General features: G+C 44.3%; 2 protein-coding genes across 2 annotated transcripts; one reads left to right on the top strand and one right to left on the bottom strand.

Moving 5' to 3' along the window:
• The first annotated feature begins 459 nt into the window (after positions 1 to 459).
• Positions 460 to 22500, top strand: b4galt1l (DP-Gal:betaGlcNAc beta 1,4- galactosyltransferase, polypeptide 1, like). The gene is made up of 6 exons (XM_073486660.1): positions 460 to 2596; positions 4133 to 4368; positions 6861 to 7048; positions 19585 to 19707; positions 20805 to 20909; positions 21275 to 22500. The coding sequence occupies exons 1-6, from the start codon at positions 2272 to 2274 to the stop codon at positions 21402 to 21404; spliced, it is 1107 nt and encodes a 368-aa protein (XP_073342761.1). The 5' UTR covers positions 460 to 2271; the 3' UTR covers positions 21405 to 22500.
• A 1670-nt stretch (positions 22501 to 24170) lies between these two features.
• Positions 24171 to 27153, bottom strand: exosc3 (exosome component 3). The gene is made up of 4 exons (XM_073486661.1): positions 26793 to 27153; positions 26002 to 26151; positions 25557 to 25708; positions 24171 to 25475 (listed from the first exon to the last, which is right to left on the bottom strand). The coding sequence occupies exons 1-4, from the start codon at positions 27015 to 27017 to the stop codon at positions 25268 to 25270; spliced, it is 735 nt and encodes a 244-aa protein (XP_073342762.1). The 5' UTR covers positions 27018 to 27153; the 3' UTR covers positions 24171 to 25267.
• Positions 27154 to 27385: the final 232 nt, after the last annotated feature.

The raw sequence follows: 27385 nt of genomic DNA, 5'->3' as shown, positions 1-27385 counted from the left end.
ATAGATATGCACCCAGCAGGTTCCTCAGATCCTCAGCAGCTGGCCTCCTGGTTGTCCCAAAGACTTCTGGAAAAACATATGGAGAGTCAGCTTTCAGACACTATGGCCCTCGTCTCTGGAACAGTCTGCCTCTGGATCTGAGGGACTCCACCTCTGTGGAGATTTTTAAACATCTAAAGACATATCTTTTTAGCCTGGCTTTTACTTAGTGTGCCTCGTTATTTAGTTTTTTTTAGTGTTATTTATTTTATGTCACTCAGTTCTTATGTCCTGACTCTTAGCTTTATATATGTGTTTCTTACTCCATGCTTGTACTTACTTATTTTTTTATTTATCCACTAGCCTTTTTTATCACTTCTATAGTTATTGTTATTTCTATGCCTTTGTATTTATTTATCTGTCTGCTTTTTATCGACACACCCCATTGACTCATTGAATTATTGTTGTCTAACTGTTTTATTTTATTGTTTTTAATTTTGCTCTGTGAAGCACTTTGGGCTGCATTCATGTATGAAAGGTGCTATATAAATAAATAAAGTTGAAGTTGCAGCAGCAGCTCTGTGCGGTTTATTGATCATTAATCAGCATCAATATGTTGGCTGAACGTCACTGATGGTCTTTGACTCTTTTCTTTGTGCGTGAGCAGATTCATGCTGTGTATCTTCAGTCAAGGTTAAAAGCAGCTTGAATATTTAAGACATTTGACAGATTAGACGTGAAGTCTTGTCTGATTCTGATGATGTGAGCAGAGAAATGTGACATCATCAGTGTTTCATTAAGATAATGAGGTGATAAAGTTATTAAACACAGTTTGTGGATGGATGGAGGATGATGTCACTCATCATTCACATCCAATCAGAACAGAGTTTGAATGAAATACAAGTCAACATGTTAATGGACAGCTTTCACCCACAGCTCCTGGACTTCTTCTGACAACTGAACTATCTCCATGGCAACTGCTGATGAAGGACTACAAATATGGCGGAAAGCTCCGGAGAGAAATGCTCGTAAGAGGATCATGTTTCTCTCAGAGTAGTTTCCAGGATGAAGAGCGTCCTATAGTCCTATGATCCTGAAACAAGATTAAACAGAACAAAACATGAGGAAGAAATCAAAAGAAAATGAGAGGAAACAAAAATAATAAGAAAAAGTGTAATAGGTTGTATTTACACATATTCACCACATGGGGGCGCTATTGCCTCACTATACTGATCAAAAACTTTTAAACTTTTAACTTTTATTGACATGATGACAGCTGACACATGTTGCAAAGCACAATTACTATAATAACAAAAACTAAAAGAGGAAAGAAATAAAAACAATAAAACATGAATATTAGTTCACAGAGTAAACTAGATCAGCTGTGATCAATCAGGCCGTGTGACTCTTTTCATTGATCAGTGTTTGATTAACGTCAGTCAGTCTCATGGATCAATATTTGAACAGCTTTCTGTATCAGAGTTAATCAGCTCTGATCAAACATTCATCCATGATTTATAAACATCTGTCAATCATTGATCCACATCAGCCAGTAAACGTGTCGTCACGGGTTGACACAGAAGCAGCCACGCCCCTTCCTCGAACTCTCAAAGCTGCTTCAAACCGCACGGACACAGCCCGGAAGTGTGGTGACATTGCCTTCAAAATACAATCGTGGTACTCGTTTATCCTTTACATTTTTAAATGAATCAAAGTGAACACATGCTGACTTAATAGATATAAAATATCTAAATTGACTTGATTGATTTTATTAATAGTTTTGAGTTTATGACTCATCTTTATTGTGTTTCACTCCACATTTCCTCTTCGGGTAAACTCAACTTCACGCTACATCTTTTATTCTGAAATCTAAAGCGGAAGTGTGCTAGCTGATTTCGTCACTTCGACAGTTGGAGCCGAGCTGCTAAAGGAAAGTTAGCAGACATCGTTCACAGTTAACGTTAAAGTGAGCGAAGGGAAGCTAACGAAGCTAACGAAGCTAACTGCTATGTGACGCGGCGGCGCTGAAACTTTAAACTGAGTCTTGTTTTATTCTTCGGCTCGGTTTCTGGAACTTCTCGCTGGACTTTGACCGAATCTCGGTGTCGAAAACCTCGAGAGTTTCCAGTGAAGTTCGGTGAAAATGGAGCCCGACAGCAGCAGCAGCTAACGGTGACTTCTCGGGAACAAACAGTCCAAAGTTCCGCTCGGTCGGAGCTTCCTCGGGGCTTCCGCATCAGCCAGCCAGCTCGTGAACATTGTCCCCGCGGGTGAAGCAGTCCGTCGGTCACGATGGCCGGAGACTCGTCCGGTAACTTTAACTTCCTCCACCGGACTTGTAAGCTGGTGGTGCTGCTCTGCTTCCTCCACATCTCCGTCACTGTCGTGTTCTACGTCCGCTCCCTCGACATCCGGTTCGCCTTCGTCCAGAACCAGCAGACCCAGCATAACGTGACACAGCCGAACCCGGTCAGACACACCGAGGTCACCACCAGAACCGAACCGAAGGAGGAAGCCGCCAAAGTCCCGCAGCAGGAGGTGACACAGCCGGAGGAGAAGAAGACCGAGGAGCCGGCGAAGAAGCTGGAGAAGTGCCCGGAAACATCTCCTCTGCTCGGTAAGACTCCGCCCGATGTCCCGCTGTGGTCCACTGAACCAGAGACGGTCCTGAGGACATGACAGACACAGACAGACAGACAGACAGAGACAAGCAGACAGACAGACAGACAGACAGGTGAGCAGACAGACAGACAGATAGACAGGTAAGCAGACAGAACTGGAGTGAACATATTGATCAGTCATAGTCAATAACATGTGAACAGTTAATTCAGTTAAAGAAAGTGTAATTAAGGTGTGTGTGTGTGTGTGTGTGTGTGTGTGTGTGTGTGTGTTGACAGATCATTTGCTTATAGTTTTGTGTGTTCAGGATGTTGAAGTCAGCTGTTTGCTGACTGGTTCCACTGAGTGACTGGTTCAACACTTGAGCTGCTGCTTTTCATCTGAACTCATTGATCTGTGATCAGTATTATCAATGATTGAACCATCTGTCATCAGACACACACACACACACACACACAGTGTGAGCCAACAAATGTTCATTTAAGTCCTGCTGCAGCTTTAACAGTTTGGACTTACAGAACTGATCTGGTTCTGATCCAGTCTGGACTGTGCAGGTTTCATGTGGTCTGAGCTGACCTCTGGACAGGAAGTGATGAAACTCTCAGTTTGATCCGTCTGCTGATCGCTGATGTTTGTTATCAGTCTGATGGAGTCCATGTTTCCTCAGCTGTCTCTGTCTCTCTCACACACACACACACACACACACACACACACACACACACATATCTGATCTTTCACACTGTGATGACCCTGAAGGCACCACACATGTTGTGTGTGACGAGTCCAGATGACCTGAGAACAGTTCTGTCAGGTTCTGTCAGGATGGAAAAGTACCAGCTGGAGTGAGCCTGTGTAACCATGGTGACTGTGTTAATGAGCTGTTGGGACTGAAGCAGTCTCTTAAAACACCAACATATTTGTGTGATTACACACTGGAGTCTGCTGCAGTTTGACTTCACTTCAGTCTCAGTTTATTTCTCAGTAAACACCACAGTCCTGTTCACCTCACCTGAGGGTTCAGTCTCACCTGAGGGTTCAGTCTCACCTGAGGGTTCAGCCTCACCTGAGGGTTCAGCCTCACCTGAGGATGTCTGTGATCGTCTGAATCTGGACATGTTCCTCCTCATACTTCACCAGAGGTCCTGTGACGACATGTTGAACAGTAATCAGCTGTACTGATGTTTAAAGTGATGACAGAAGCTCGTCAGCTCAAACACACTGTTTATTTACATTTAGTCTTTAGATAAATATGCTGAATAGTTTCAGTCACATTTTCATCATCATCTTTCATAGTTTGTCGACCAAAACTCAAAATGTTTGCTTGTCCCGCACATGTTAGAACGTTAACTGTAAAGCTCTGCATGTGTCGCTCACATGGACACGTTCACCCAGCTAACATTGGCCTGAAATCAGACGTTAGCTAAGATCTGTTGTTAGCTCGTCATTGTCTAGTCTTTAAAAAGGTTTCATCCTGAATCAAGTCCAGTCTCTGTCTCCTGAGGTGAGTTTGATTTGCTGTGTGCTGTGTCCCCAGTGGGTCCTCTGCGGGTAGAGTTTAACATCCCAGTGAATCTGGAGCAGATCAAGAAGGACAACCCCAACGTGGAGCTGGGCGGACGCTTCAGACCCAAAGACTGCGAGGCGCTGCAGAAGGTCGCCATCATCATCCCGTTCCGCAAACGAGACGAGCACCTCAAGTACTGGCTGTACTACCTGCACCCCATCCTGCAGAGACAGCAGCTGGACTACGGAGTCTACATCATCAACCAGGTACACTGTGACCTCACTGTGACCTCACTGTGACCTCACTGTGACCTCACTGTGCAGTTTGACTTCCTGTACATGATGTTCATGTTAATGAGTCAGAGTTTAACAAACATGGCCACTTGCTGTAAGCTGAGGTCATCAGAGACACATTAACTGGACAAGATGTCATCACACACCTGTCCTGATGACACTCAGGTCATAAACATGCAGACCATCTGTTAGTGAATATGATCGTGTGTGTGTGTGTGTGTGTGTGTGTGTGTGTGTGTGTGTGTGTGTCAGTCAGTAAACAGACTCTAACATCAGCTTTTCTCCTGTTTGTTGTGACTCACAGTTGTTCTTCTTCTCTCTCTTGTCTGTGTCCTTCCTCCTCTTCCTCCTTCTCTTCCTCCTCCTCCTCCTTCTGTAGTTTCCTCCTAGCACTGCCTCCCTCGCTCACACCGCCCCCCCCTCCCCTCTGCATGTCAGGCATTTCTGACCAATGGCTGTGGTTGCTGGAGACGTTGAGACCCGCCCCCTGCTTGGTCTCGGCCAATAGCAGCTAGCATGTCAGAGGGCTGCACTGGTAATACGGGCTTCTTCTTCTTCTTCTACTCTTTTTTCTTTCTTTCTACTTTTCTTTGTTTCTCCAACAGAAAACCAAGTGAAACATGTTAAACTGAATGTTGAGTGGATCTGTACTCACCTGTCTCCTCCTCAGTCACTGACAAACACCTGTCTGACACACAGCTATTAAATAATCAATGAAATCAGGAGGTGATGACATGTGTTCAACCTGACTGGGTGTGAAGCTGGACCACAGTGTAACTTGTCTCAGAGTCTGATCCAGATTTTGGACTGTAAAAGACGTCACAGAGATCAGATGTTGCAAACAGTAGTGACACAGGTTTTTTTGCGTCAGATCACCGAAGCTTCACTGAGGGTTTAATGATTATCATCTGTTGTCTGAAAAAGTTCTGATATCAGACGACATATACACTGATGCTAAAGGACACTGTGTGGATGTGTTGTGGACACTGTGTCCTCAGCAGTGTGTTGAACGTGTGGAGACAGACTCTCAGGTAGTAAACAACAGTTCACACCTGAGAGCTCAGTGCAGGTGTTGGTTGTCAGGCAACCTGTTGTGTGTTTACTGCTCTGTGCAGCAGTCAGACACCTGAGGACTCACCTGAGCTTCAGACAGGAAAACATCTTCTTCAGCAGTGACCTGATCGTGTGTGTGTGTGTGTGTGTGTGTGTGTGTGTGTGTGTGTGTGTGTGTGTGTGTGTGTGTGTGTGTGTGTGTGTGTGTGTGTGTGTGTGTGTGCAGTCAGAGAAAGGTGATACTCAGGTGAACTCATTCTGTCACTGTCCAAACAAAGACTGATCAGATCAACATTGACCACACAGCCTGAGCCGCGAGGCGTTCAGGTAGTGTTTGAACTGACCACACCCTGTTCTGGTTCTGATCAACATGATAACAGGATGTCCATCAGGACAGGACTCTCTACAGTCTCTATACATAAAACATGTTCCTGCTTTACAAGAAACACCTGACGGGGCGTTCATGTTCAGCTCCACCGTCAGTCTTTATAGTTTTAAGTCTGTGAGCTGTGACAGGACGATGATCTGTTGAGTCTGTGGGTTTGTACTGTGAAGACGACCTCATCTGGTTTTAATGTTAATATTTGGGAAATATTCTGTTAAGTTTGAATCTGCTGGTTTTTAGATATGTGACTGTACACATGATATTAAAGGTTTTTAGTAAAGGTTTGTTGTACAGAGGTCCGACTGGCACAGTGGTGATGTTTGGTTCTGTCTGATCCGATCTGTTCTCTCTTCCAACTTGTCTTTCATTCGGTATGTTGACAAAATGTTTCACAATAGAAGGTCTGTTGAAATAAAGTCAGCTCACCTGAACCTTGTTAACATGTCACCTATCATACAAACATGCAGCCCAACAACCAGACTGTACGGGACTGAAACTACAACGACCAGACTGTGCAGGACTGAAACTACAACGACCAGACTGTGCAGGACTGAAACTACAACGACCAGACTGTGCAGGACTGAAACTACAACGACCAGACTGTGCAGGACTGAAACTACAACAACCAGACTGTGCAGGACTGAAACTACAACGACCAGACTGTGCAGGACTGAAACTACAACGACCAGACTGTGCAGGACTGAAACTACAACGACCAGACTGTGCAGGACTAAAACTACAACGACCAGACTGTGCAGGACTAAAACTACAACGATCAGACTGTACAGGACTAAAACTACAACGATCAGACTGTACAGGACTAAAACTACAACAACCAGACTGTACAGGACTGAAACTACAACAACCAGACTGTACAGGACTGAAACTACAACAACCAGACTGTACAGGACTAAAACTACAACAACCAGACTGTACAGGACTGAAACTACAACAACCAGACTGTACAGGACTAAAACTACAACAACCAGACTGTACAGGACTCTAACTCTGTGCGTGTGTTTCTCAGGACGGAGACGAGATCTTTAACCGAGCCAAGCTGCTGAACGTGGGCTACACAGAGGCTCTGAAGGAGTACGACTATGAGTGTTTCGTCTTCAGCGATGTCGACCTCATCCCCATGGACGATCGCAACATCTACAAGTGCTTCAGTCAGCCGCGTCACCTGTCAGTGTCCATGGACAAGTTCGGCTTCAGGTGAGACTATACACACACACCTGTCCTGATCTGGACCTCAGTCATCGATCATTACAGGTGATCAACAACTTGGTTAGACGATCTGTGCAAAGACAAGATGGTCACAGGTGATCAATTACAGAAACATTGATCAATATATCTGATAGTTGGAGGATGTTCCCTCAGAGCTCACTTGTCCCATCACCTCTCAGGTGTTCCCGCAGAGCTCACCTGTCCCCTGGCCGGACTGAGGCTCCGTGAAGGTGCTGCTGTGAGATGTCCACATATTTTTTGTAATTCAAGTTTTTATTGTTTGTGTCTTGGTATATGACAGTACAACAATTCACTTTATGAGACAAACCTTGTCACTTACCACGTTCATAGCATCAGAGGTTAAATGAGGAAAAGAAACATGGTCAGGTAAATAAATACAAAACAGAAGTGCAAAGGACACATTGGACAGGCATGGACAGCCATTCATTGTCCTCAATTATACATCCCAAATCCTTCTCCCAAGTCTCTGTAAACTGTTACAGTCAACAGCAAGCAGTTGGTTGGTTGTTCTGTAAAAAACAGAAGCACGATGTTGCTCCACTGGTAGCCTGAAGTAGTCCATGATGTGATTTCTGTCTTTGAACTGGATCCCGGATCCTTTCAGAAATGTTCTTTACCTCTAAGGTTGTATTAGCTCATCATGTCTGCATATGACATAAACACACCTTCTTCATATAAATTGGCAATAGTACACAACTCATTAACATGCTTCTTCTTCCAATACACTGGTGTCCTTCCGATGCTAATCATCAAGTTATGCCATAAGGGAGAATACAGCTGTTTATAATATGATAACTTACACATTTGATTGGTCCAGATCTCTCTGGAGAGAGACATAATGGGATTCAATGTGCTATTTGTACACTGAGATATTCTAGCAATGGGGGTAAACAGGAATGATAGATTATTTTCAATATTGACCCATTCTAACTGGGTTTCTTTCTCCCAGTGTTTGGCTGTCTTAGCCATTTCAAAGGAAATATAGTATTCACCTTATTCCTGACTTCGCGAGTTTACCCATGGTTCATAGCGGTGATCGGTTATGCACTTCCGGTTAAACTGGTTGAACTCTGTGTGTTTACGCTAGCGTAGCCGTCATGCTCGATCTATAAACCGGCTTTAAAACACAAAGAAAGCGACAATATGGACACAAATCGAGGTGGATACACAGTACGGATGTTTTAAAAAGTCGTGAGGACCGTTCTGTGACAGTGCCTCACCCGTCAGTTCTCACGGAGTGGGTAGATGACATGAAGCAATGGCCCGACGTTAGCTACATCGACATAGTTAATTATCTAGTATTTTCTGAAGGTGTTGACGGCGAAGAATTGCGCAATTACAAAAGCACAGAAGCATACAACTACCTGCACAGTAACAAAATAGGGAAAGTACTGTTGAAGAAACACGGCGAGTTTATATTTCTGATTCACCATCAGCAGAACAACCTAGCAGGAGAACCAGTGCAGTTGATGACAAGATTTTTCAACCACACCAGACACACAGTAATGATCTCAGCTGTGACTCATGCAAGACATTCTACCAGACATACGTTGAAGTTGGTGATGCACAAGCAGCTCAATTAGAATTAGAAACGAGAGAGCAGAGTGCATCTGATTTGTGGCACAATTGTAGGAAAATCAGACAAACTGCCAGCTCTGCAAAAAAAGTTCCCGTACATGCAGCCACAAAAAGTGACAAATTTCTATGTGAGCACATATACCCCTCCTTTCGTGGCAACTATGCAACCAACTATGGTAAAGAAAATGAAGTTAGAGCCTGCCTTCAACTGAAAGAACAGGGGATGAACATTACTCACAAGGGCACTGTTGTAAGTGTCCAAGAACCATGGCTCTTTACCAGTCCCGATGGGGTCATCCACTCGTGTGTGCTTCTTGAAATAAAATGTCCTGTGCCAACCCAGCTCTCACTCACTGACCAGATAACTCAGAAATGCAGTGATATCAAACTAGTAGATGGAGAGCTGCAGCTGCAGAAAACTGGCAGCAGGGGATATTATATGCAAGTACAGCAACAATGTTTTGCATAGGTCTAAAGCCTGCTACACTTCTGATCTGGACACCCAGTGAGCAGGTTTCCTTTACAGTGCAGTATGACGAGGCATTTGTGGGGGCGCTAGTAAAGTGCTTGAGAGGTTTTTACTTCTCACGTATGCTGCCTCGGCTTGTAGATGAATATGCTGCAGGACGGTTTAAGCTAAATGAAAGATACACTGAGATAATAGGCAAGGATTAGTGCACATCTGCACATGTGGCATGAACATAAATGTGTGCCATACATTAAGAGAATCAGAATGAAATATGTGATACCTTCTGGCTGTGTAAATCAACTTTCTTTCAATGTTATGCAAAAACATGCGTTTTAACTTTCTGTTCTAACAATAAGATATGAAACATGATTCCCACAGTATATTTAACTGTAAACAAAACATTCACATACCAGCATGTTATATTTAAAAAGCTGATGACGTTCAATGTTCAAAGTGGTTACATATGTTTTGCCATCTTCCAAGGTAATGTTCCAAACACAAAAAGTTGTTACAGTTTAAACAAATTCAATGTTAACATTAAAAGGTGAAAAGGATTCATTGTTTTAAGTAATGGCACTAAATGTATACAGTTTATATCATGTAAATGAAATGCATAAGTATTCACATTCTGTACAACAGAACACGCATTCAAAGACTGTTCACATAAAACCCATAATTCCCTAAATGTTCTGTATTCATCAATTTTTCAACCATTTTAGATTTTAATATCATTACTGTACTATTTCATTTGATGGTCCTGTATAATGTTCTTGATAGCACTGTAAATATCTCATGTCTCAGTCTAGTCATGTTGATCACATGCTAACTTAGTTTGAATCACGAATGAGATCCGCCCTTAAATTGACAAGAGCAGCACATATTCTTAGAATCTTGTCTATTTTAGGAGCCATGGTAATCGGAACAACCTGTGATAGTATTTTGTAAACTTTCAAACGTCTGATTGCTCTTTCAACATGAATTCTTACATGTGCAATCCGTCTTGTGCATGTCACCTGTTCCTCAGTTAGCTGTCCACGTTTTCTTGTAAAAGAAGGCATTACCAATTTAACCTTTCTCTCAAACAGCAAATCATTTATGGTAAAGCCTCTATCTGCCATGACCTCATCTCCAGGCATTAAGTAGTCCAATATTCCTGAGTCCATGGTAATGAATTTGTCACTGCATCGCCCTCCATATGCTGCAGAAATGAACATGATTAGTCCACATGGGGCAACAGCTACTAGGCATTTCACCGTGTTATGTGAATAATAATGGCTGTATGATTCCCCTCTTGAATCAAGGTTTTTGGGTTTTTGTAAAAGACTCTCACTGCAGTCTACAATACATGTTGTATTAGGAAAGTTACTCTTAAATGCTGCAGGCATGGTTGCCTGAATAGTTTCTCTTGGAAGCCATGGAATTAGAGGTCGCAAAACTTCCTCCAGTTTGTCAATCCAATATGAGATTATCTTGCTAGACATGCGCTGTGATATATGGAACTGTCTGCTCAGATCACCTATTACATGGTTGGTCTTTAATTTCATTAGTGTCATGAGAACTTGATCTTGCAGAGACATTGTAAATGAATTACTAGCATATCCTTCCAGTGTTGACACAAGGGTGTTAAATGCTTCTAGGGTTATACCAGTGTAGAGCAAAGCATCCGCGTCGTTTTGAAGCATGAAGTAGCCAATCTCATCACACTGAGTCATCTTATCCTGCACATCTTTTCCGCTGGCCGTCTGGCAATAACTATGATCCTGTTGTGCAGGGTCCTCCCACTGTGTATGGACTGAGCGCAACTGTTGGTCAGGGGGATGTGCAGAGCTTGAGATGCTGGTCTGGTCTGAGACAGGCGAAGTTAAGTCCACCGAGCAGTCTGACAAACACAAAAGTATGGCCAAAGTTACACACTAGGAGATTAAACACTGTAGACAAGAACAGATACTGTACATCTGAATCACTTGCATGTATGTAAATAGGTATAGAAAATAAACAGAAAACTCAGTGTATGCCTAGGTAGATAGCATGTGTTATGACTGCAAATACAAGCTGAAGTTTGTGCCCCTTGTATAAATGGTTATTCAATTTGAGACATGTATTGATTATAAGACTACCTACATCCATGATTACATTCTGTCTCAGACTACGTAGCATACCCTTTTTACAATGACAGTATACAATATTATATGCAATATAACATAACAACAGATTTGCAATTTCAGACATAATATTCAACTTGCTCATGGGCTACTAATCAATGCAACAGTAACGAATGTAAAAACAATAATTAACAAATACGAGGCAAAATAACATGATATAAATATTAATACTGTAGCCAAATAGCTAACGTTAATGCTAATCGGCACATATGCTACCAGCTGGAAAAAAACGATGCGTAAAACAGGAAATAACTGCAATTACAGTTAAACTTACGAGCTCCGGATCAGGATGCAGTTCCGTGGGCTTTCTATCGACGAAGTGGAAGGAGCAAACATACACTCTCTTCGGAGGATATTTTAGTCTCAAAGCCGTGAGCCACACTAGTCTCCGTTCCTCCTTCCTCGGCATGCCGCGCAGGGCACGGACATGTTTGTCGAACTTGCTGATGTTCTACACAAGACGTTTCTGAAAAAACCTTCAATTTTCTTGAATTGTTGTGGCAACCAACAACGGCACATGTTGTACCTGAGCTCATTTTAAAAACAATTTAGCATTTATGACATAATGCTAGTTGTTTTGGGCTAGCTTGGCGGCGGCGGTCAGTCATGCAGTTGCAAGGCACCCGGAAACAGTAAACCGCCGGCGGAAGTAGTTATCTGTCATGGCGGCACCCATAGGCTTCTGAAGAAACGGGTGAATAGTGTCGAATCTGGCAACCCCAGGAGAACACATTTTACTAAGTTTAATCTTTGGTCTTTTCCCCTCCCATAAACATTCTTTAATTAACGCATCATATTGTTTGAAAATCTGAGGGGCTATAGTAATTGGCAACATCATGAGTATGTAATTAAATTGTGGTGCCACCACCATTTCTTTACATTAACCTTCCCCCATAAAGTGAGGTTGATTTTTCCCCATTTATCTAATTTCATTTTAATTTTCTGTAGCAAAGGTTCAAAGTTTAATGTGGACATTTCCTCCATGGTTACAAAATCCAGATAAAGGTAAAGCTTCTGACTTTGTCCAGTTAATTTTATATCCTGATAGTCTGGAGTATGATGGAATTGTGTCCATTAAGTGTGGTGTTGAATTCAATGGGTCTTTTACCAGTATCAAAACGTCATCTGTGTACAATAATAGTTGCACTTGTGTGCACTTTCCCACCTCCTTCCACCCCTTTAATATTCTCATTTGTTCTGATGGCAGTTGGCAGGGGTTCTAGTACTATATTGAACAGCAGTGGTGACAGAGGGCAACCCTGACGAGTACCTCTAGTAAGGCTAAACAAAGGTGAGATTATGCTGCTGGTTGTCACTGCCACTTTGGGGCTTCTATATAATATTTGGATCCATTTGATAAAATTTAATCCAAATCCAAAATGTGACAAAGTTGCAAATAAGAATTCCCATTGGACCTGGTCAGTGACTGGCACCGACTGGGTGATTCAGCCATATCAAATGCAATAATCTTCTCATATTGTCCGTTGACGATCTATTTTTCATAAAATCTACTCGATCGGGATGTTTAATACTCAGTAGTTCATGTGTGATACAGCATTCCTGACTTCACTCTGTTATAGGGCTATCTAAAACCTCCACTTGTTCGGACGACAGTTTAGGCATACTAATGTTGGAGATCTCTTCCTGTTAGGGGGTGACATCTGATGTATATAGTTCTTTATAAAATTGTTGTATGACCTCATTTATTTCCTTCGTTGAGGACACTATTGTGTCGCCTTTCTTAAGTGCTGGTATTACATTATGGGATTGTTGTTGTTTAAGTTGTCTAGCAGGTAGCTTTCCTGTTTTCTCTCCCCCTTCATAGAAAGTAGTCTCAAGCCTAAACAGAACAGTTCCACTTTTTTAATATTGATTTTGTGCAGATGAAATTTTAGCCTACATACATCTTGATATAGCTTGTCTGAAAAGTGGTTTGATAGTTCTACTTCCTGATTTTTAATTTCAGTCCCCAAATCCTTAATTCTCTTCATATCCTCTTTTTTCTTTTGACTCATGTGCTATCAGTTTACTCCTAACATGAGCTTCTGAAGCTTCCCATTCCATTGCTCTTGTATCTGTACTACCAGCATTCATTTCAAAGAAAGTTTGAAGATCCTCCTTCAACAATGAATTAAAATTCTCGTCTCTTAATATCGATGTATTCATTCTCCATCTACCTTTTTTTCTGTATCAGCATTTATATCAATTGCAGGTTCTACTGCAGCATGATCAGAAAGAGCCATGGCGTTTATTTAACAATGTATGACTTGTTGTATAATGTTATTTGATATTAAGAATATATCGATTCTGGAAAAGAATCGATGGCAGAGTGAGGAAAAAGTATATTCCCTTCACTGGGGTGCAGCAGTGGCATATATCCAGCAGGCCCATGTCTTCATTTACATTTACATTTAGGGCATTTAGCAGACACTTTTGTCCAAAGCGACTTACAATAAGTACATTTGTCACAAGAAAGAAACCACAACATATCACCGTCGATAAAGTAGAAAAGAAAAAATAGAAACAATCTTCAAGCCCTCATCTGAGTAAAGTAGCTGCTATTTATCAAGGATACCTTAAGTACAAAAGTGCTATGATGTAAGTGCTAAGGGTAAGAACATACAAGTGAATATACGTTTTTTATTTTTTTATATTTTATTTTTTGGGGGTGGGGAGGGAGTCATGCTATGCAGGGTCGAAGTAAAGTCTGAACAAGTGAGTCTTGAGTCTTCTGCAAAAGATGGCGAGTGACTCTGCTGTCCTGACATTGGTCGGGAGTTCGTTCCACCACTGAGGCGCCATAACAGAGAAGAGTCGTGTCTTCACTGAGCGACCTTTGTTTGCTCTTAGTGATGGCGGTACCAGCCGGCCAGCTAATGTAGTATAGCGAAGTGTTCGCGCTGGGCTGTGTGGTCTGACCAGTGTTTGGAGGTAGATGGGTGCAGTTCCATTGACGGCCTTGACGGCCAGTACCATCATCTTGAATCTGATGCAGGCCGCAACAGGAAGCCAGTGGAGGTCACGGAGGATGGGGGTCACATGGGAGAATTTGGGTAGATTGAAAACGAGGTACGCTGCAGTGTTCTGGATACGCTGCAACGGTTTAGTTACAGAGGCTGGGAGTCCAGCCAAGAGTGAGTTGCAGTAGTCCAGGCAGGAGATGACCAGCGATTGGACCAGGAGTTGCGTTGCATCCTTTGTGAAAAAAGACCGGATCCTGTGGATGTTGTAGAGGGCAAATCTGCAGGATCGGGCCACCGCGGTGATGTTGGGGGTGCAGGATAGTCCGTTGTTGAGGATTACGCCCAGATTCCTCGCAGGCGATGAAGGTGATACTGTGACGTCCTCGACAGTGACTGACAGGTCCATGTGAGGGCAGTCTTTCCCCTGGATGAAGAGTTCAGTTTTACTGAGGTTGAGCTTGAGGTGATGCGTAGTTGTCCAAGCGGAGATGTTTGCCAGACATTCTGAGATGCGCGTTGCAAAGTGGGTATTGGAGGATGGGGGAAAAGGAACAGTTGGGTGTCGTCAGCATAATCGTGGTAAGAGAATCCATGTGATGTGATTGTAGAGCCTAGTGATCTAGTGTATAGTGAAAACAGAAGTGGCCCTAGTACTGAGCCTTGAGGGACACCAGTCCACACCAGAGAGCAGGGTTTGGACAAGGAGCAATTCCACGTGACCTGAAAGGTGCGATTTGTCAGGTATGATGTGAACCAGGTTAGAGCAGAGTCAGCGATGCCAAGTTCAGCCAGAGTGGAGAAGAGGACTTGGTGGTTGACTGTGTCAAACGCAGCAGATAGGTCGAGGAGAATGAGGACTGATGAGTGGGACAAGGCTCTGGAGGCACGGAGGGACTCAGTCACTGTGAGGAGGGTCGTCTCAGTGGAGTGAGCAGTCCTGAAGCCTGACTGATTGGGGTCAAGGAGGTCGTTTTGTGAAAGGTAGGAGGACAGCTGGTTGTAGACGGCACGTTCCAGGGTTTTAGAGAGGAATGAAAGAAGAGATACAGGTCTGTAGTTTCGGATGTCAGCTGACTCTAGGTGGGTTTCTTTAGGAGTGGCTTTACTGTAGCTGTCTTGAAAGGAGCTGGAATATGGCCTGAAGTGAGGGAGGAGTTGATCAGGGTGGTGAGGAAAGGCAAGACGTTGTGTGAGATGTTTTGGAGAAGAGAGGAGGGAATCGGGTCGAGGGAAAAGGTGGTGGCACGGTCAGACGTCACTTGTGTGTGAACATCTTCAGAGGAGAGAGGGCTGAAGCAGGTACGGCTGTCATAGGTGAGGGATGGGGGAGGTGCTTTCACTGATCATACTGCAGCTCTCTCCTTTGACATTATCGTCTAGAAAAACATCTGGAACCTGGTTGAAGTCTCCTGCCAAAATGATCTGACCGTCCATTTCTCCCACGGTCTTATTAACATTATGTGTGTAAATGTTGCACAGCATCATCTTGGCTCTGTGTAACGTCTCTGCCTGTATACACACCATCCTGCCTTCATTGTCTTTGGCCTCCTTAAGTAAAATGAGAATTAGTGTGTTGTTTACCAGTATAATGACCCATTCTGTCCTAACCTGTCCAACCCAACCCTGTTTCAGTTTCACTGCTTCCCCATCTTTAAAATGGGTTTCTTGTATAAAAGCAATATGGGCTTTATTATGCCTCAGATAGGTCAGAACCTTCCCTCTTTTAATAGGACTGCCACATCCGTTAATGTTCCAGCTTATGCATGTAACAAAGTTCCTAGCCATGTTTTATGTGTTAAATTTATACCAAATAAGGCTCCACTTGTCCCACACTGCTGCCTCCTGTAGTCTCAGCGTCTCCTTTATCTCACTTGTCATCACCGAACGTAACTCTTTCCACAACTTAAGAACCATAATGTGAATAATAATGCGGGGCATGCTGCTGTCGGGGCGTGGTGCTTATCCGGCACCATTGCCTGATCATTGTGTATGTGTGCCTTAACTGTCCGTGTGTTAATCGGACTGTATTTGGGGAAGATATGCAAGACTGTCTGTTTGACCACAATGTGCAGGAATTCTTTTAATAACTTTTTGTCAGGAGGGTCCACAGATGCTGCGTGCAAAGTTTGGTGCAAATCGGAGAAATTGCCTGGGAGGAGTTCGAAAAAGTACGTTTGCGACATTTTGCGAATAGAAATTTAGCGCAAAAGTGGGCGTGGCCTGCATCACACATTTCAGCTGAATTCAGGGAACATGTAGATATAAGGTTTTAAACTGTGCCACATATTATGTGGGAGTTATTGGGCAAAAACGTTTTGTCTTGATAATAGCGCCACCTGCTGGTCATTTTTGGTGTGTGAGTTACAGGGGCCAGTGTATACCACCCCTATCAATTTCATATCCATAAGTGTTATGGTGTGGGCACAGTGCCAAATATAAAATTAGACTGCCACCAGACCGCCACCTAGTGTAAGATCGGTAAAACCTTCGACACATATCCTCAGGAGGGCATTGACAATAATTGTACCAAGTTTCGTGTTAATCCGAGTAACAGATGTAGAGCTATAAATTACTTCAATTTAAAGAGCGCCACCTAGTGGTCATCGGCAAAATTTTTGCACAGAGCCTTAGGGGCTCATGGGGAAGTAGTATCCTGAGTTTCATGTCATTCGCACAAACCAATGTGGAGATATGCAACACTTCCTGTTTGGAACGAAATCTGCAGGAAGTTGTTATTTAATAAGTTGAGTATTCTTTGGCATATCAAAATTCTTTTAATAACTTTTTGTCAGAAGGGTCCACAGATATTGTGTGCAAAGTTTCATGCAAATTGGTGAAATTGCCTGGGAGGAGTTCGAAAAAGTAGGTTTGCGACATTTCGCGAATTTGCGAAAAAAAAAACGGTAGGCGGAAATGTAAAGTATATGGGAGTTATAAGCCAAAACGCACTTTCCTTGATTATAGCGCCACCTAGTGGTGGAAATTCACAACGATAACAGATTATAAGCAGCAAGGTTCCCTGCTCGGGCCCTAAAAAGGTCCGTGGGGCAGCGTACTGCCAGCCACTCCAGCTTAGCTGCTCAGGTAGCACAGAATCAAGCCCAGACCCACCTATAACTGTTCAACACTGTCCACTTTCAAGTCGATCAATTTCCTCCATTTATGTTACCATTCTTGATGCTTACCCATCTGCTCTGCACTCCATCCTGATCAATTGTTCTGCCTCACCAGCGTTAGTGAAGCTTCGGCTCTTTCCTTCCAGGTGAGCAGGCTGGATGAGTCAGTGTGTATCTCACGTTGAGCTGCTGCAACTTTTTCTTCGCAGCCGTAAACGTTTTCCTCTCCTCAGCTGGCTCCCTTGACATATCCATAGTCTAAGGCCGTCCCATTCAAACCCACACTTCTCTCTGGCCGTCTTCAGTACTTTTTCCCTCGCTGATTGTCGTAAGAATCTAACCAGCACCGGCCCGGGTGGCTGGTCCTCGTTGGGAATCGGGGCTAATACACGGTGTGCCCTCTCCATTTCAAATTCACCTTCCACTTCACAGAAAACCTTCTTGAACACACCTCTATTTTGACGTTTGTCTCGTAACTTTCTTTTAGCCTGACTAACCTCACATTATTTCTCCTGCTGTGGTTTTCAAGCATCTGCATGTGATCCTTTAGTATCTCCATCTGTCTCTCCATCTGCTCTCTGGTGTTCACAAGCCCCTCGGTGGTCCCTCCGCTTCATCCAGTCTCTCTTGAATGCCGTTCACCGTGTTCTTTAATCCGGTGGTAGTTTCCTTGATAGTCAGTATGTCTGTCGCCACGCTTTGCAATGTAGAACTTATTTTGGTGATTTCAGCAGACACGTTCTCCAGACTCGTGTTTTCTCATCAGTCTGCTTCCTTGACGGTGGGCTTGAGGCTACCTTCTCCTCAGGTGGGGGAGGTATTCTCCTGGTAGTCGTGCGGTTTGCAGACACTTCCTTAAAATACTTTGATGAGGTCGCCATCAGGTCAAAAAAAACCTCAAAACGTTTTAAATATAAACTGAAGACTCAGAGACAGCTTGTTTTACAAAATGGTGTGGATTTTCATATAGTAGTTAGCATACATCTCGGTTGTTGAGCGGAGCTCGTCTACTGTGCTGCCATCTTGCTCGACGTACCCACGTGACTCCACGTCCACGTGTTTCGATCAAAGTCCTCTCATATTGATTATCAGTAAACTGAGATGTGTTTTATTTTGAAATCTTCCTGTTCTTGTCTAAAGAATGAACCACAGACACATTAATGACGTCATCAGTTACACCACACACAGGAAGTGACACGCAGACAAAGATGCTGTCTGCAGCTGTGACATCACAACTTCCTGTTGTGTGATGATGTCAGCAAAGGGCAGCTCAGCTATTGGCTGCCTGTTGTGATGCTGTCATGATGAACCTGCTGAGCCGTGCACAGTGCTGATCAGAAGCCTCAGTTCAGGGTGTCTTCAGGTTCACTTCCTGTCAGGAGGGAACAGAACAGTGTGTTTCCTCAAAGTGCTGACAGCGACACCACAGAGGAAGAGATCTGCCCTGAAACACCACCATCTGTCAGGCTCTGCACTTCCTGTTTCCTGCACACACACACACGCACACACGCACACACGGTCAGGGTCATGTGACAGTTTAAATTGTGTCTCTTGTCTTCCTGTTGTTGAAATGTGAGAAACTGACTGCAGATCAGGTGACACGTGTTTCAGAAACCTCACAGACCTCCATTAAAACAGACCAGTGTGACAATGATGACAGGAAATATTAGCTCTGTGTTAGCTCTGTGTTAGCTAGCATCTCCAGGTGAGGAACAGAGTCCTGCTGTCTGTCCTGATGTTCACGTCTCTTAAACATTATGAACACACTGATCAATATTCTCCAGATGAGGAGCAGATAAACATCATGAAGCTGATCACTGATCAATATTCTCTAGGTGCAGTTTGATTCTTTCCTTCTGATCCTCTGCTGTCTGCTAACCTTTCACAATAAACGCCCTGTTAATAACTGAATGATGGTGTTGTTCTTACAGTGAATTAAACCAACTATGAAACTATGTCAACACACCTTTCCACACCTCACCTGTGTGTGTGTGTGTGTGTGTGTGTGTGTGTGTGTGTGTGTGTGTGTGTGTGTGTGTGTGTGTGTGTGTGTGTGTGTGTGTGTGTGTGTGTGTGTGTGTGTGTGTATATAAACATTGACACTGATGATGAATGTGTTTTGTGTAGGTCTGAACAGGTCAGACTGGATCATCTCGTCTTTCTCATACGTGTGGTTTAATGTTATTTTAACAGGTGTGTGTGTGTGTGTGTGCAGGTTACCGTACAATCAGTACTTTGGAGGCGTGTCCTCGATGAGTAAAGAACAATATCTGAAGATCAATGGCTTCCCCAACAACTACTGGGGCTGGGGAGGAGAGGACGACGACATCTACAACAGGTCCTCACACACACACACACACACACACACACACACACACGGTCAGGGTCATGTGACAGTTTAAATTGTGTCTCTTGTCTTCCTGTTGTTGAAATGTGAGAAACTGACTGCAGATCAGGTGACACATGTTTCAGAAACCAACCAGACTTCCATTAAAACAGACTATGTGACTATGATGACAGGAAATATAGCTCTGTGTTAGCTCTGTGTCAGCTCTGTTAGCTCCGTGTTAGCTCCGTGTTAGCTCTGTGTCAGCTCTGTTTTAGCTCCGTGTTAGCTCTGTGTTAGCGCCATGTTAACTCTGTGTTAGCTCCATGTAAGCTCCGTGTTAGCTCTGTGTTAGCTCCATGTTAAGGTGGTAAGGTGTGTGGTTACCACAGGCTGAACATATTAACGTTTTGTTCTCCAACATAAACTCCATCATTATATGTCCACAGTTTAATTAGATCTCTGCCGTGTGTTAAAAACGGTTAGCGGTTGCTAACAAGTGTCTAAATGAGACTACAGAGGTTGTCGGGGACATTAAACGTCATCATCTACTCACTAGTCCGTCTTTACCACTTCAGTCCCACTTTAGTTACAAACTATTCTAACTCTGACTTTACAACTTGTACATTGATCAGTTTATAGAAAACCTGTATAGTAATTGTGTAGTAAGACGCTTAGTGGTGGTGACGTTTAAGTCATGTGATCGTGATGTTATCCGTTTGTAGCCTAACATTAGCTTTTTACTGCTACACATTTAATTAACACTTCAAACATCACACAGTGGAGTTCATCTGTGAAGATTATCTGGATGAACAGAACCTGGAATGATCATAAACTTGTTTGACACACAGATTATTTTCTGTAGTAATCCAGAATACAGTTCAATAATCCCACAGAGGAACCAGAGAGATTCTAACTTCAGTTAGCTACAAACAGATGTTCAAAGCAGGAGAGCAGCGCTGTGACACAACTTTACAACTTTATTGTCGAGTCAAGGATGGACAATCTACATCAGCTGCAATCACAGTCAGTGAGTCATTGATCAGTGACTTTTGATGACATGTTTATATTGTGTGACCTTTGACCTCTGTCCTGTTGTCTGTCCTCAGGCTGGTGTCTAAAGGGATGTCCATCTCCAGACCGGCGGGTGAGACGGGGAAATGTCGGATGATCCGACACGACAGAGACAAAAAGAACGAGCCCAACCCTCAGAGGTCAGCACGGTCATTCATCTATTGATTATAGATTATCAGAATGTATACAGACTGAGGATCCTTCAGTCTTTGTCCTATGATGCAACAGGCTCTCAGCTACAACCAATCAATCAATCAATCAATCAACCGATCAATCAATCAGTTGATGAGATGCCACCATAAAACACTGCTCTTTAGTTTGAGACCCTGCTGGTCCAGACCTGGTCCTAACTGAGCTAACAGCTAACTGAGCTAACAGAGCTAACAGCTAACTCAGCTAAGCTCAGCTCTATTGATCATTCATCTGGTTGATGACCTGGTTGTTGACCTGGTTGATGACTTGATTGATGACCTGGTTGATGACCCGGTTCTTTGTCCCGTCTCAGGTTCGACCGGATCGCTCACACCAGAGAGACGATGCACAAAGACGGGATCAGCTCTCTGACCTATCAGGTGGTGAAGGTGGAGAAGTTGGACCTGTTCACTAAGATCACGGTGGACGTGGGGAAACCGTGACGACGCCGGCTGACAGGAAGTGATGCGGTGAAACCAAACGTGCCTTTGACGCTTGAATCTGACGGTTCTGGTCGGCCTGGCCGGCTCAGACGTGCTGGACTCAAACAGCTGTTGGGCTGTTTCTTCTTCTTGTTTTTGCACAAACAGACAGACTCCATGTTTGTGTGTTTTCTCTCTGGACTCCACTTTGATTGGACGCTGACTGTAACCAATCAGCTGCCTCCATCTGTCGGTCAGACGCTGCACGAGACAATGTTCTGAAAGTCAGTCAGAGACAATCGACGTTGCTGGGTCACATGATGCGGGCTTTACTGGTGGGGGATTGTGGGTAATAAACAGGGCGGGGCTAGATCTGGTCTGATCCAAATCCTGGTTCTGCTCAGTGATCCACTTTCTATTAATCTGGTTCTTAATGGATCTGAACCAGTCAGACGACAACAGGATGATCAATGATGATTATTGATCTGTGCTGTGATCACTGGAGGCTCAGCAGGTCCAACAATCAATCAACAGCTTTATTGATCACTGGTCACTGTGTGGAACCAGGTTCACTTCAGAACCAGATCCAAACACCAGCCCTGTGTGTGTGTGTGTGTGTGTGTGTGTTCAACAATCCTAAAGTTGATTTTAATCAAATGATTTATTTAAAAACTGATCAGCTTTCAACCAAAACTTAACCAGAAATCAATGGAATGTATTGACAAGTGTCCTTATCAGATGATCAGAACCAAAGAGTTAATTTAACCTGAACGTCTGTTTATTGATCCAAAATATCAAACTGATCACCCAATCAGTCAGCCCATTGTCTGTGTGTGTGTGTGTGTGTGTGTGTGTGTGTGTGTGTGTGTGTGTGTGTGTGTGTGTGTGTGTGTGTGTGTGTGTGTGTGTGTGTGTGTGTGTGTGTGTGTGTGTGTGTGTGTGTGTGTGCGCGCTCTGATGCTGTTTTCTATCTTGAATGTTAAATCTTTATTAGTCGTTGACAGTCTGTCTCTTGGATGAATCACCGTCGTTGTGCCTTAATGAGTCCAGTGTAAATGTGGAGCTGCTGGAAGAACCACTCTGTAACTGTGATGATGATAAACAGGTGAAGAGCTGATCTGGAGTCTGTGTCTGTGTCAGTGTGAGTGTGTACAGGTGAGCTCACCTGTTCTCCTGCTGTCTCGTCCTGTCCACTGCTGCAGCTGTTTGACGTCCCGTCTCTTTAAGACTGAAGAAATGTCCTTGTCCGTTTCACTTTAACATTACTGCAAAACTGTCAGTCAGCAGGCTCGTAGACCTCAGCTCAGGTGATTACAGACAGGTGTGTCATTCAGACACTTGTTAGCAACCGCTAACTGCTTTTAGACACACGGAGGAGCTTTATAATTAAACTGTGGGACATTTAATGAAGGATTTTATAACAACTTCTCGGGTTTCAGTTTCTAAAATGTCAGATTTCAGTTTCTCTACGTAGATTCCGCTGTAGGTGAGACAGCAGTTGTCACTATGAGCAGATTTATTGTGATGTTCCTCTTGTTTACCAGCTTTTCTGAGCCCAGTTGGCTCCATGTTGGTGTTGGTTCTGGTGTAGATGAGACGATGTAGTTCACTGGGCGCTTTAACACAAAACTACATGAGGTTTGACTTTAATTACAACAAACTGACAAAAAACATCATGACACAGTTCAGACAGGATCAATAAACTGACTCTTCATTCAGTGTTGATGAAAGAAGGTCTGTGATGTCACTGGAAGGGGCGGAGCTTCAGCTCTCAGTGCTTTAATTACCTTCTCTTTACTTTGTTCTGTAATGTTACATTAACATTACTAATAATTATAATCTCATAACAGCAGTTTTTATTGAGATCGTATCAATGTATCTTCTCTTTGACCCCTCTGGGCCTCCGTACTGGTGCACCACACTGAGGCACACCTGAAGCTAATACGGTTCAATTGATGTTTTTAAACATGCAGAGATTTCGTCACGGAGTGGAGCGTCTGTCTGTCAGTGATGATCTCTGATGAGTACAGACTGCAGTGACATCATCATCATCATCAGTGATGTTTCCTTCTTTTTACTTTAAGTGGAAAATGAAAGAATTCATCCTCCAAACCAACAGGGGGCAGCGTATCCCTCAGTGACCACTATCTGCTGCTAACTGTAGCTGCCGTCTGCTAGTTAGCTCAATTAGCCGTGCAGTAAGAGGTCCGGAAGGATGGGAGGCTCTTCACTTTCTTTGTTTGGCAGAACAGAAGCGGTGAGAATGAACTTGCTGCTGAGGTTCTGTATTTATCTCAGTCCTGTGTGGGTCCACATGTCCACTCTGACTCTGTTAGATAAACTCATGTCTAGATGTCATGTCATAGAGAGAGGAGGTCCGTCTCTACCAAACCTCTAAATGTATTATTGGACAAGTCAACTCACTGCTGTAACTCAGGATGAACAATAACCAGGAGACAGGTTGGGTCCAAATAGAGCAGAAGTCAGTACACGAGGTTAGTTTATCAGTCTGACCTTCCTTAACAACAAACTGGTGAATGAAGTTAAAATAAAGAATGTGTGGATGAGACGTACTGTGTGGGTGAGGGACAGTCAGAAGAGATCAGGGGAGCACCAGCTATGCTGTGGGACAGTGGATTCAAGCGGTGGGACTATAAAGGCCTGAGTACGATCGACCAGCTTTCTGAGGGCAGTGAGATGAAGTCATAATGCACAACAAGATGTTTCATTACTGACAAAAGAGGCACTAAACCCACACAGAGGGATGAGATTAAAAGACCAACAGGCTTCAAACTATATTTTATTATGATCATGGCAAAACATCTGCCAACCAGGAATCATGTCCCCCCTTTGTTGGAGACATTGTGTGATGACATCATGCAGATGTCCTCTGGGACTGTCCAGTAACAGAAAGATAGATAGGATATAAAAGATAATGAACTTCACTATTTCAATGGATCTCATGTTGTTTGTACTCAGAAGATCAGAAGTTTACACTGCGTATACTAACAGACCCAGAGACTGAACCCAGTCCATATAATGAACACATGACAGCAGATGAAAATGGACATTTTTCTACAAGATGGACTCTGATGGTTCTGTTGCATCTACAGATTTAAGCATGAAGCTAAATGCTCTTAAAAAGGTCAACAGAACGAGAAGCTGTTTGTCGAGGAGTGTTTAACAGTGTCTGATGTTCAGTGTTGTTGACACTGACATTTAAATAAAAGTTGAAAATAAAAAAGAGGTCCGGAAGCTCACAGGTTTCATGAGCAGGGCCGAAGCTAGCTGGTTAGCATGCTAACTCCATGAGATATCTCTGTAGAGACGTCAACACGTCTCATTTCTTCACCTTCTGTTGATCATTTTAATTCATTTTGACTTTTTTTTTAACTAAAATTCACCATTATAAAAATAATAATAGCATTTTTCCATGTTGGAGAAAATCCAGTTGGGAACTGGATTCAAACTGGAACCGGTTCCACTCAGTGTTTTATTTAAACCTCTGGACGTCTTCTGGACTTTTGTCTTTTTTGTCGCAAGCAGCCGAGGACAGAATTCAGAAATACGGCTGAAACAATAAACTGTTTGTCTGTTGTTCATACTTAGTTTCACAAAAACACATTTTGACCCGTCCAAAAGGTCCGAGAACGTTTTGTTCTCCGGGTCAGAACTCTGTAGGATCCGTCTGATCCACGTTCAGACTGCAGCAGCAGACGGCACCGACAAACACGACTCTGATGTTTCTGCTGGGATGGAAAAAACTGTGCAATGGTCCTTTAAACTCCAACAAACTAAATCAGTTCTGCACCAAAAACCCGGAACCAGAGCCCTTGAGAACTGCTTCAGGTGGACCAGCAGGTGTCCTTGTGGTCCGACCCGGCCTACAGCGCCCCCTGTGCCACCCTCCTGAACAGCTGCTGTCTCTGCGGGGCCGTCATGGTGTCGCAGCTCTGCAGCAGGTTTGCGATGACGAGCGTCTGCTGGACGCTGGAGGACTTGACCCACAGACGACCGTTCATCCCCAGAACCAGCTCGCAGGGGAACAGCTGCTGCAGGTCCGACAGGACGTCACTGTGGGGGGACAGCAGCCTGGACAGGGGGGGACACAGTCTGAGAACAGAGACACTCACACCTGCTCACTGACACACAAACACCTGAGGCAGCTCGTACCTGCGGACCAATCCCAGAGAGACGCTGAACAGCAGGCCGCCTCCTCCAAACACTCCCATCCCATTGGCCCGTCCAGAACTGTCCACACACACCAGCTCCGGCTCCATGTCCTTATTGGCTATGACGAACTGAGCGAACACCAGGTCCCCCACCTGCACAGGTAACACACGGGGAGGGAGGGGTCACACACCTGGACCTGCCTGTGTCTCGCCTGGACCTGCCTGTGTCTCGCCTGGACCTGCCTGCGTCCTCAGATTCTCACCTGGACCTGCCTGTGTCCTCAGAGTCTCACCTGGACTCATCTGTGTCTCACCTGGACCTGCCTGTGTCCTCAGAGTCTCACCTGGACTCATCTGTGTCTCACCTGGACCTGCCTGTGTCCTCAGATTCTCACCTGGACCCATCTGTGTCTCACCTGGACCTGTCCATGTCCTCAGAGTCTCACCTGGACGTTGGGCCGGTTCCTCTTGGTCGCTCCCTCAAACGCCAGGTAGGACAGAGACGCCTGCTCACTTCCTCCAAAGTCCACCTTGAAGACGTCTCCTGATTTGACCGTCACGATGCCAATGATGGTCTCTCCTTTAGCGGGGACATACTGAGGACACAGAGACAGACTCAGCTCCCAGCATGCACTGCTCCAACACATGTCCTCTTCTGACGAAATGTCCTCACTTCACAAAAATCTTCACTGTTAGGTTGACTTTACTTTAGGTCTTCTACCTGGATCTGCTGATCTCCGCTTAAAAATATACCTTTTTATTTTGACTGAATCCGGTTGTTATTACTTTAACTTTCAGAACCAAAACTAAAGTTCTCATGAACGGATTTGGTCTTGTGAGTAATTCGGGGTGTGACTGGTTCACCGAGCGGTACTGTATTACTAAATAATCTGATCTTTTCAGAACCGAGTCCCGCTGCTCGCTGCAGTAAAGCCCGGCGGTCTTCAGCGGACGGAGGGACGACATGACAGCGGACCTGATTCATTCAGTTTAACTCTGAGAGCACCACGCACAGCCTGGTGACATCATGTTACAGCCGTAATCACAGCTGGAGCTTAATGATCTGATTCAGTCTGAAAGTCTTGTCGTATGACGCGTTTGAGGTCTGCTGACGACAAAACCTTTAAATTGCGACTTTTCTAAATGGGATCCTGCCTGTTGTAGAAGCTGCTGCTGGACGCAGACTCACAGTAAACGGCTCGTTCGTGTCGGTGTGAACAGGACGTTAAAGTCTCACCCTCCTCTGCTGTGAGTCGATCCAGAACATGTTGGGCTGTTTGTGTCGGAGGACGCCGCTTTTACACACCAGCAGCCGGTCTCCGCTCCGCCTCAGACCCGGACCACACACCACCTTCTCCGGTTTAACGTGATCCGTCAGAGAGATGGTGTCGTCGGCCTCAGAGCAGAATTCATCTCCCGGTAACAAAACCTCCCCGACTTTCTCTTTTACAGCAGAAAACATCGCGACTCCTCCGCAGCTCCGCTCACATGTGGCGCTGCTGCTGCTGTTGTTCGACGGACAGAAATAAATGTGACACGCAGGACACCGGAAGCTGCGCCTGCAGCGCCCTCTGCGGGGCGCGAGGAGCAACAACGTGTGAGCACGTGACTGAACATGGAGCTGTGATTATAGATTATGATGTTTCAGATACAAACATCTGTGAACACGTCACAACATCTGTCCTCACATACGCGCGCATGCGCACACACACGCACAGTGTTACTGTAGTAGTTGTACTAGCAGCGGTTGTCCAGCAGGGGGAGCTGTTGGTCCACTCAGTCCTGCTGGAGGTGTCGCAGAGCCTGTTCACCCTGCTGCCGTCTGGAAGG

Source organism: Pagrus major, chromosome 18 (genome assembly GCF_040436345.1).
Source record: "Pagrus major chromosome 18, Pma_NU_1.0".
Lineage (NCBI taxonomy): Eukaryota > Metazoa > Chordata > Actinopteri > Spariformes > Sparidae > Pagrus > Pagrus major.
Note: the sequence above shows the minus strand (reverse complement) of the source record. Positions and strands in the feature narration are given on the sequence as shown.

Bases quoted from the DNA above. Each gene is read 5' to 3' on its own strand.
- b4galt1l (XM_073486660.1), top strand. From the start codon at position 2,272: ATGGCCGGAGACTCGTCCGGTAACTTTAACTTCCTCCACCGGACTTGT. The intron at 7,049-19,584 runs GTGAGACTATAC...GTGTGTGTGCAG, and splicing joins ATGGACAAGTTCGGCTTCAG to GTTACCGTACAATCAGTACT. The intron at 20,910-21,274 runs GTCAGCACGGTC...GTCCCGTCTCAG, and splicing joins AACGAGCCCAACCCTCAGAG to GTTCGACCGGATCGCTCACA.
- exosc3 (XM_073486661.1), bottom strand. From the start codon at position 27,017: ATGTTTTCTGCTGTAAAAGAGAAAGTCGGGGAGGTTTTGTTACCGGGA. The intron at 26,152-26,792 runs GTGAGACTTTAA...CTGTGTCCTCAG, and splicing joins TCGACTCACAGCAGAGGAGG to TATGTCCCCGCTAAAGGAGA. The intron at 25,476-25,556 runs GTACGAGCTGCC...CCCCCTGTCCAG, and splicing joins TCTCTGGGATTGGTCCGCAG to GCTGCTGTCCCCCCACAGTG.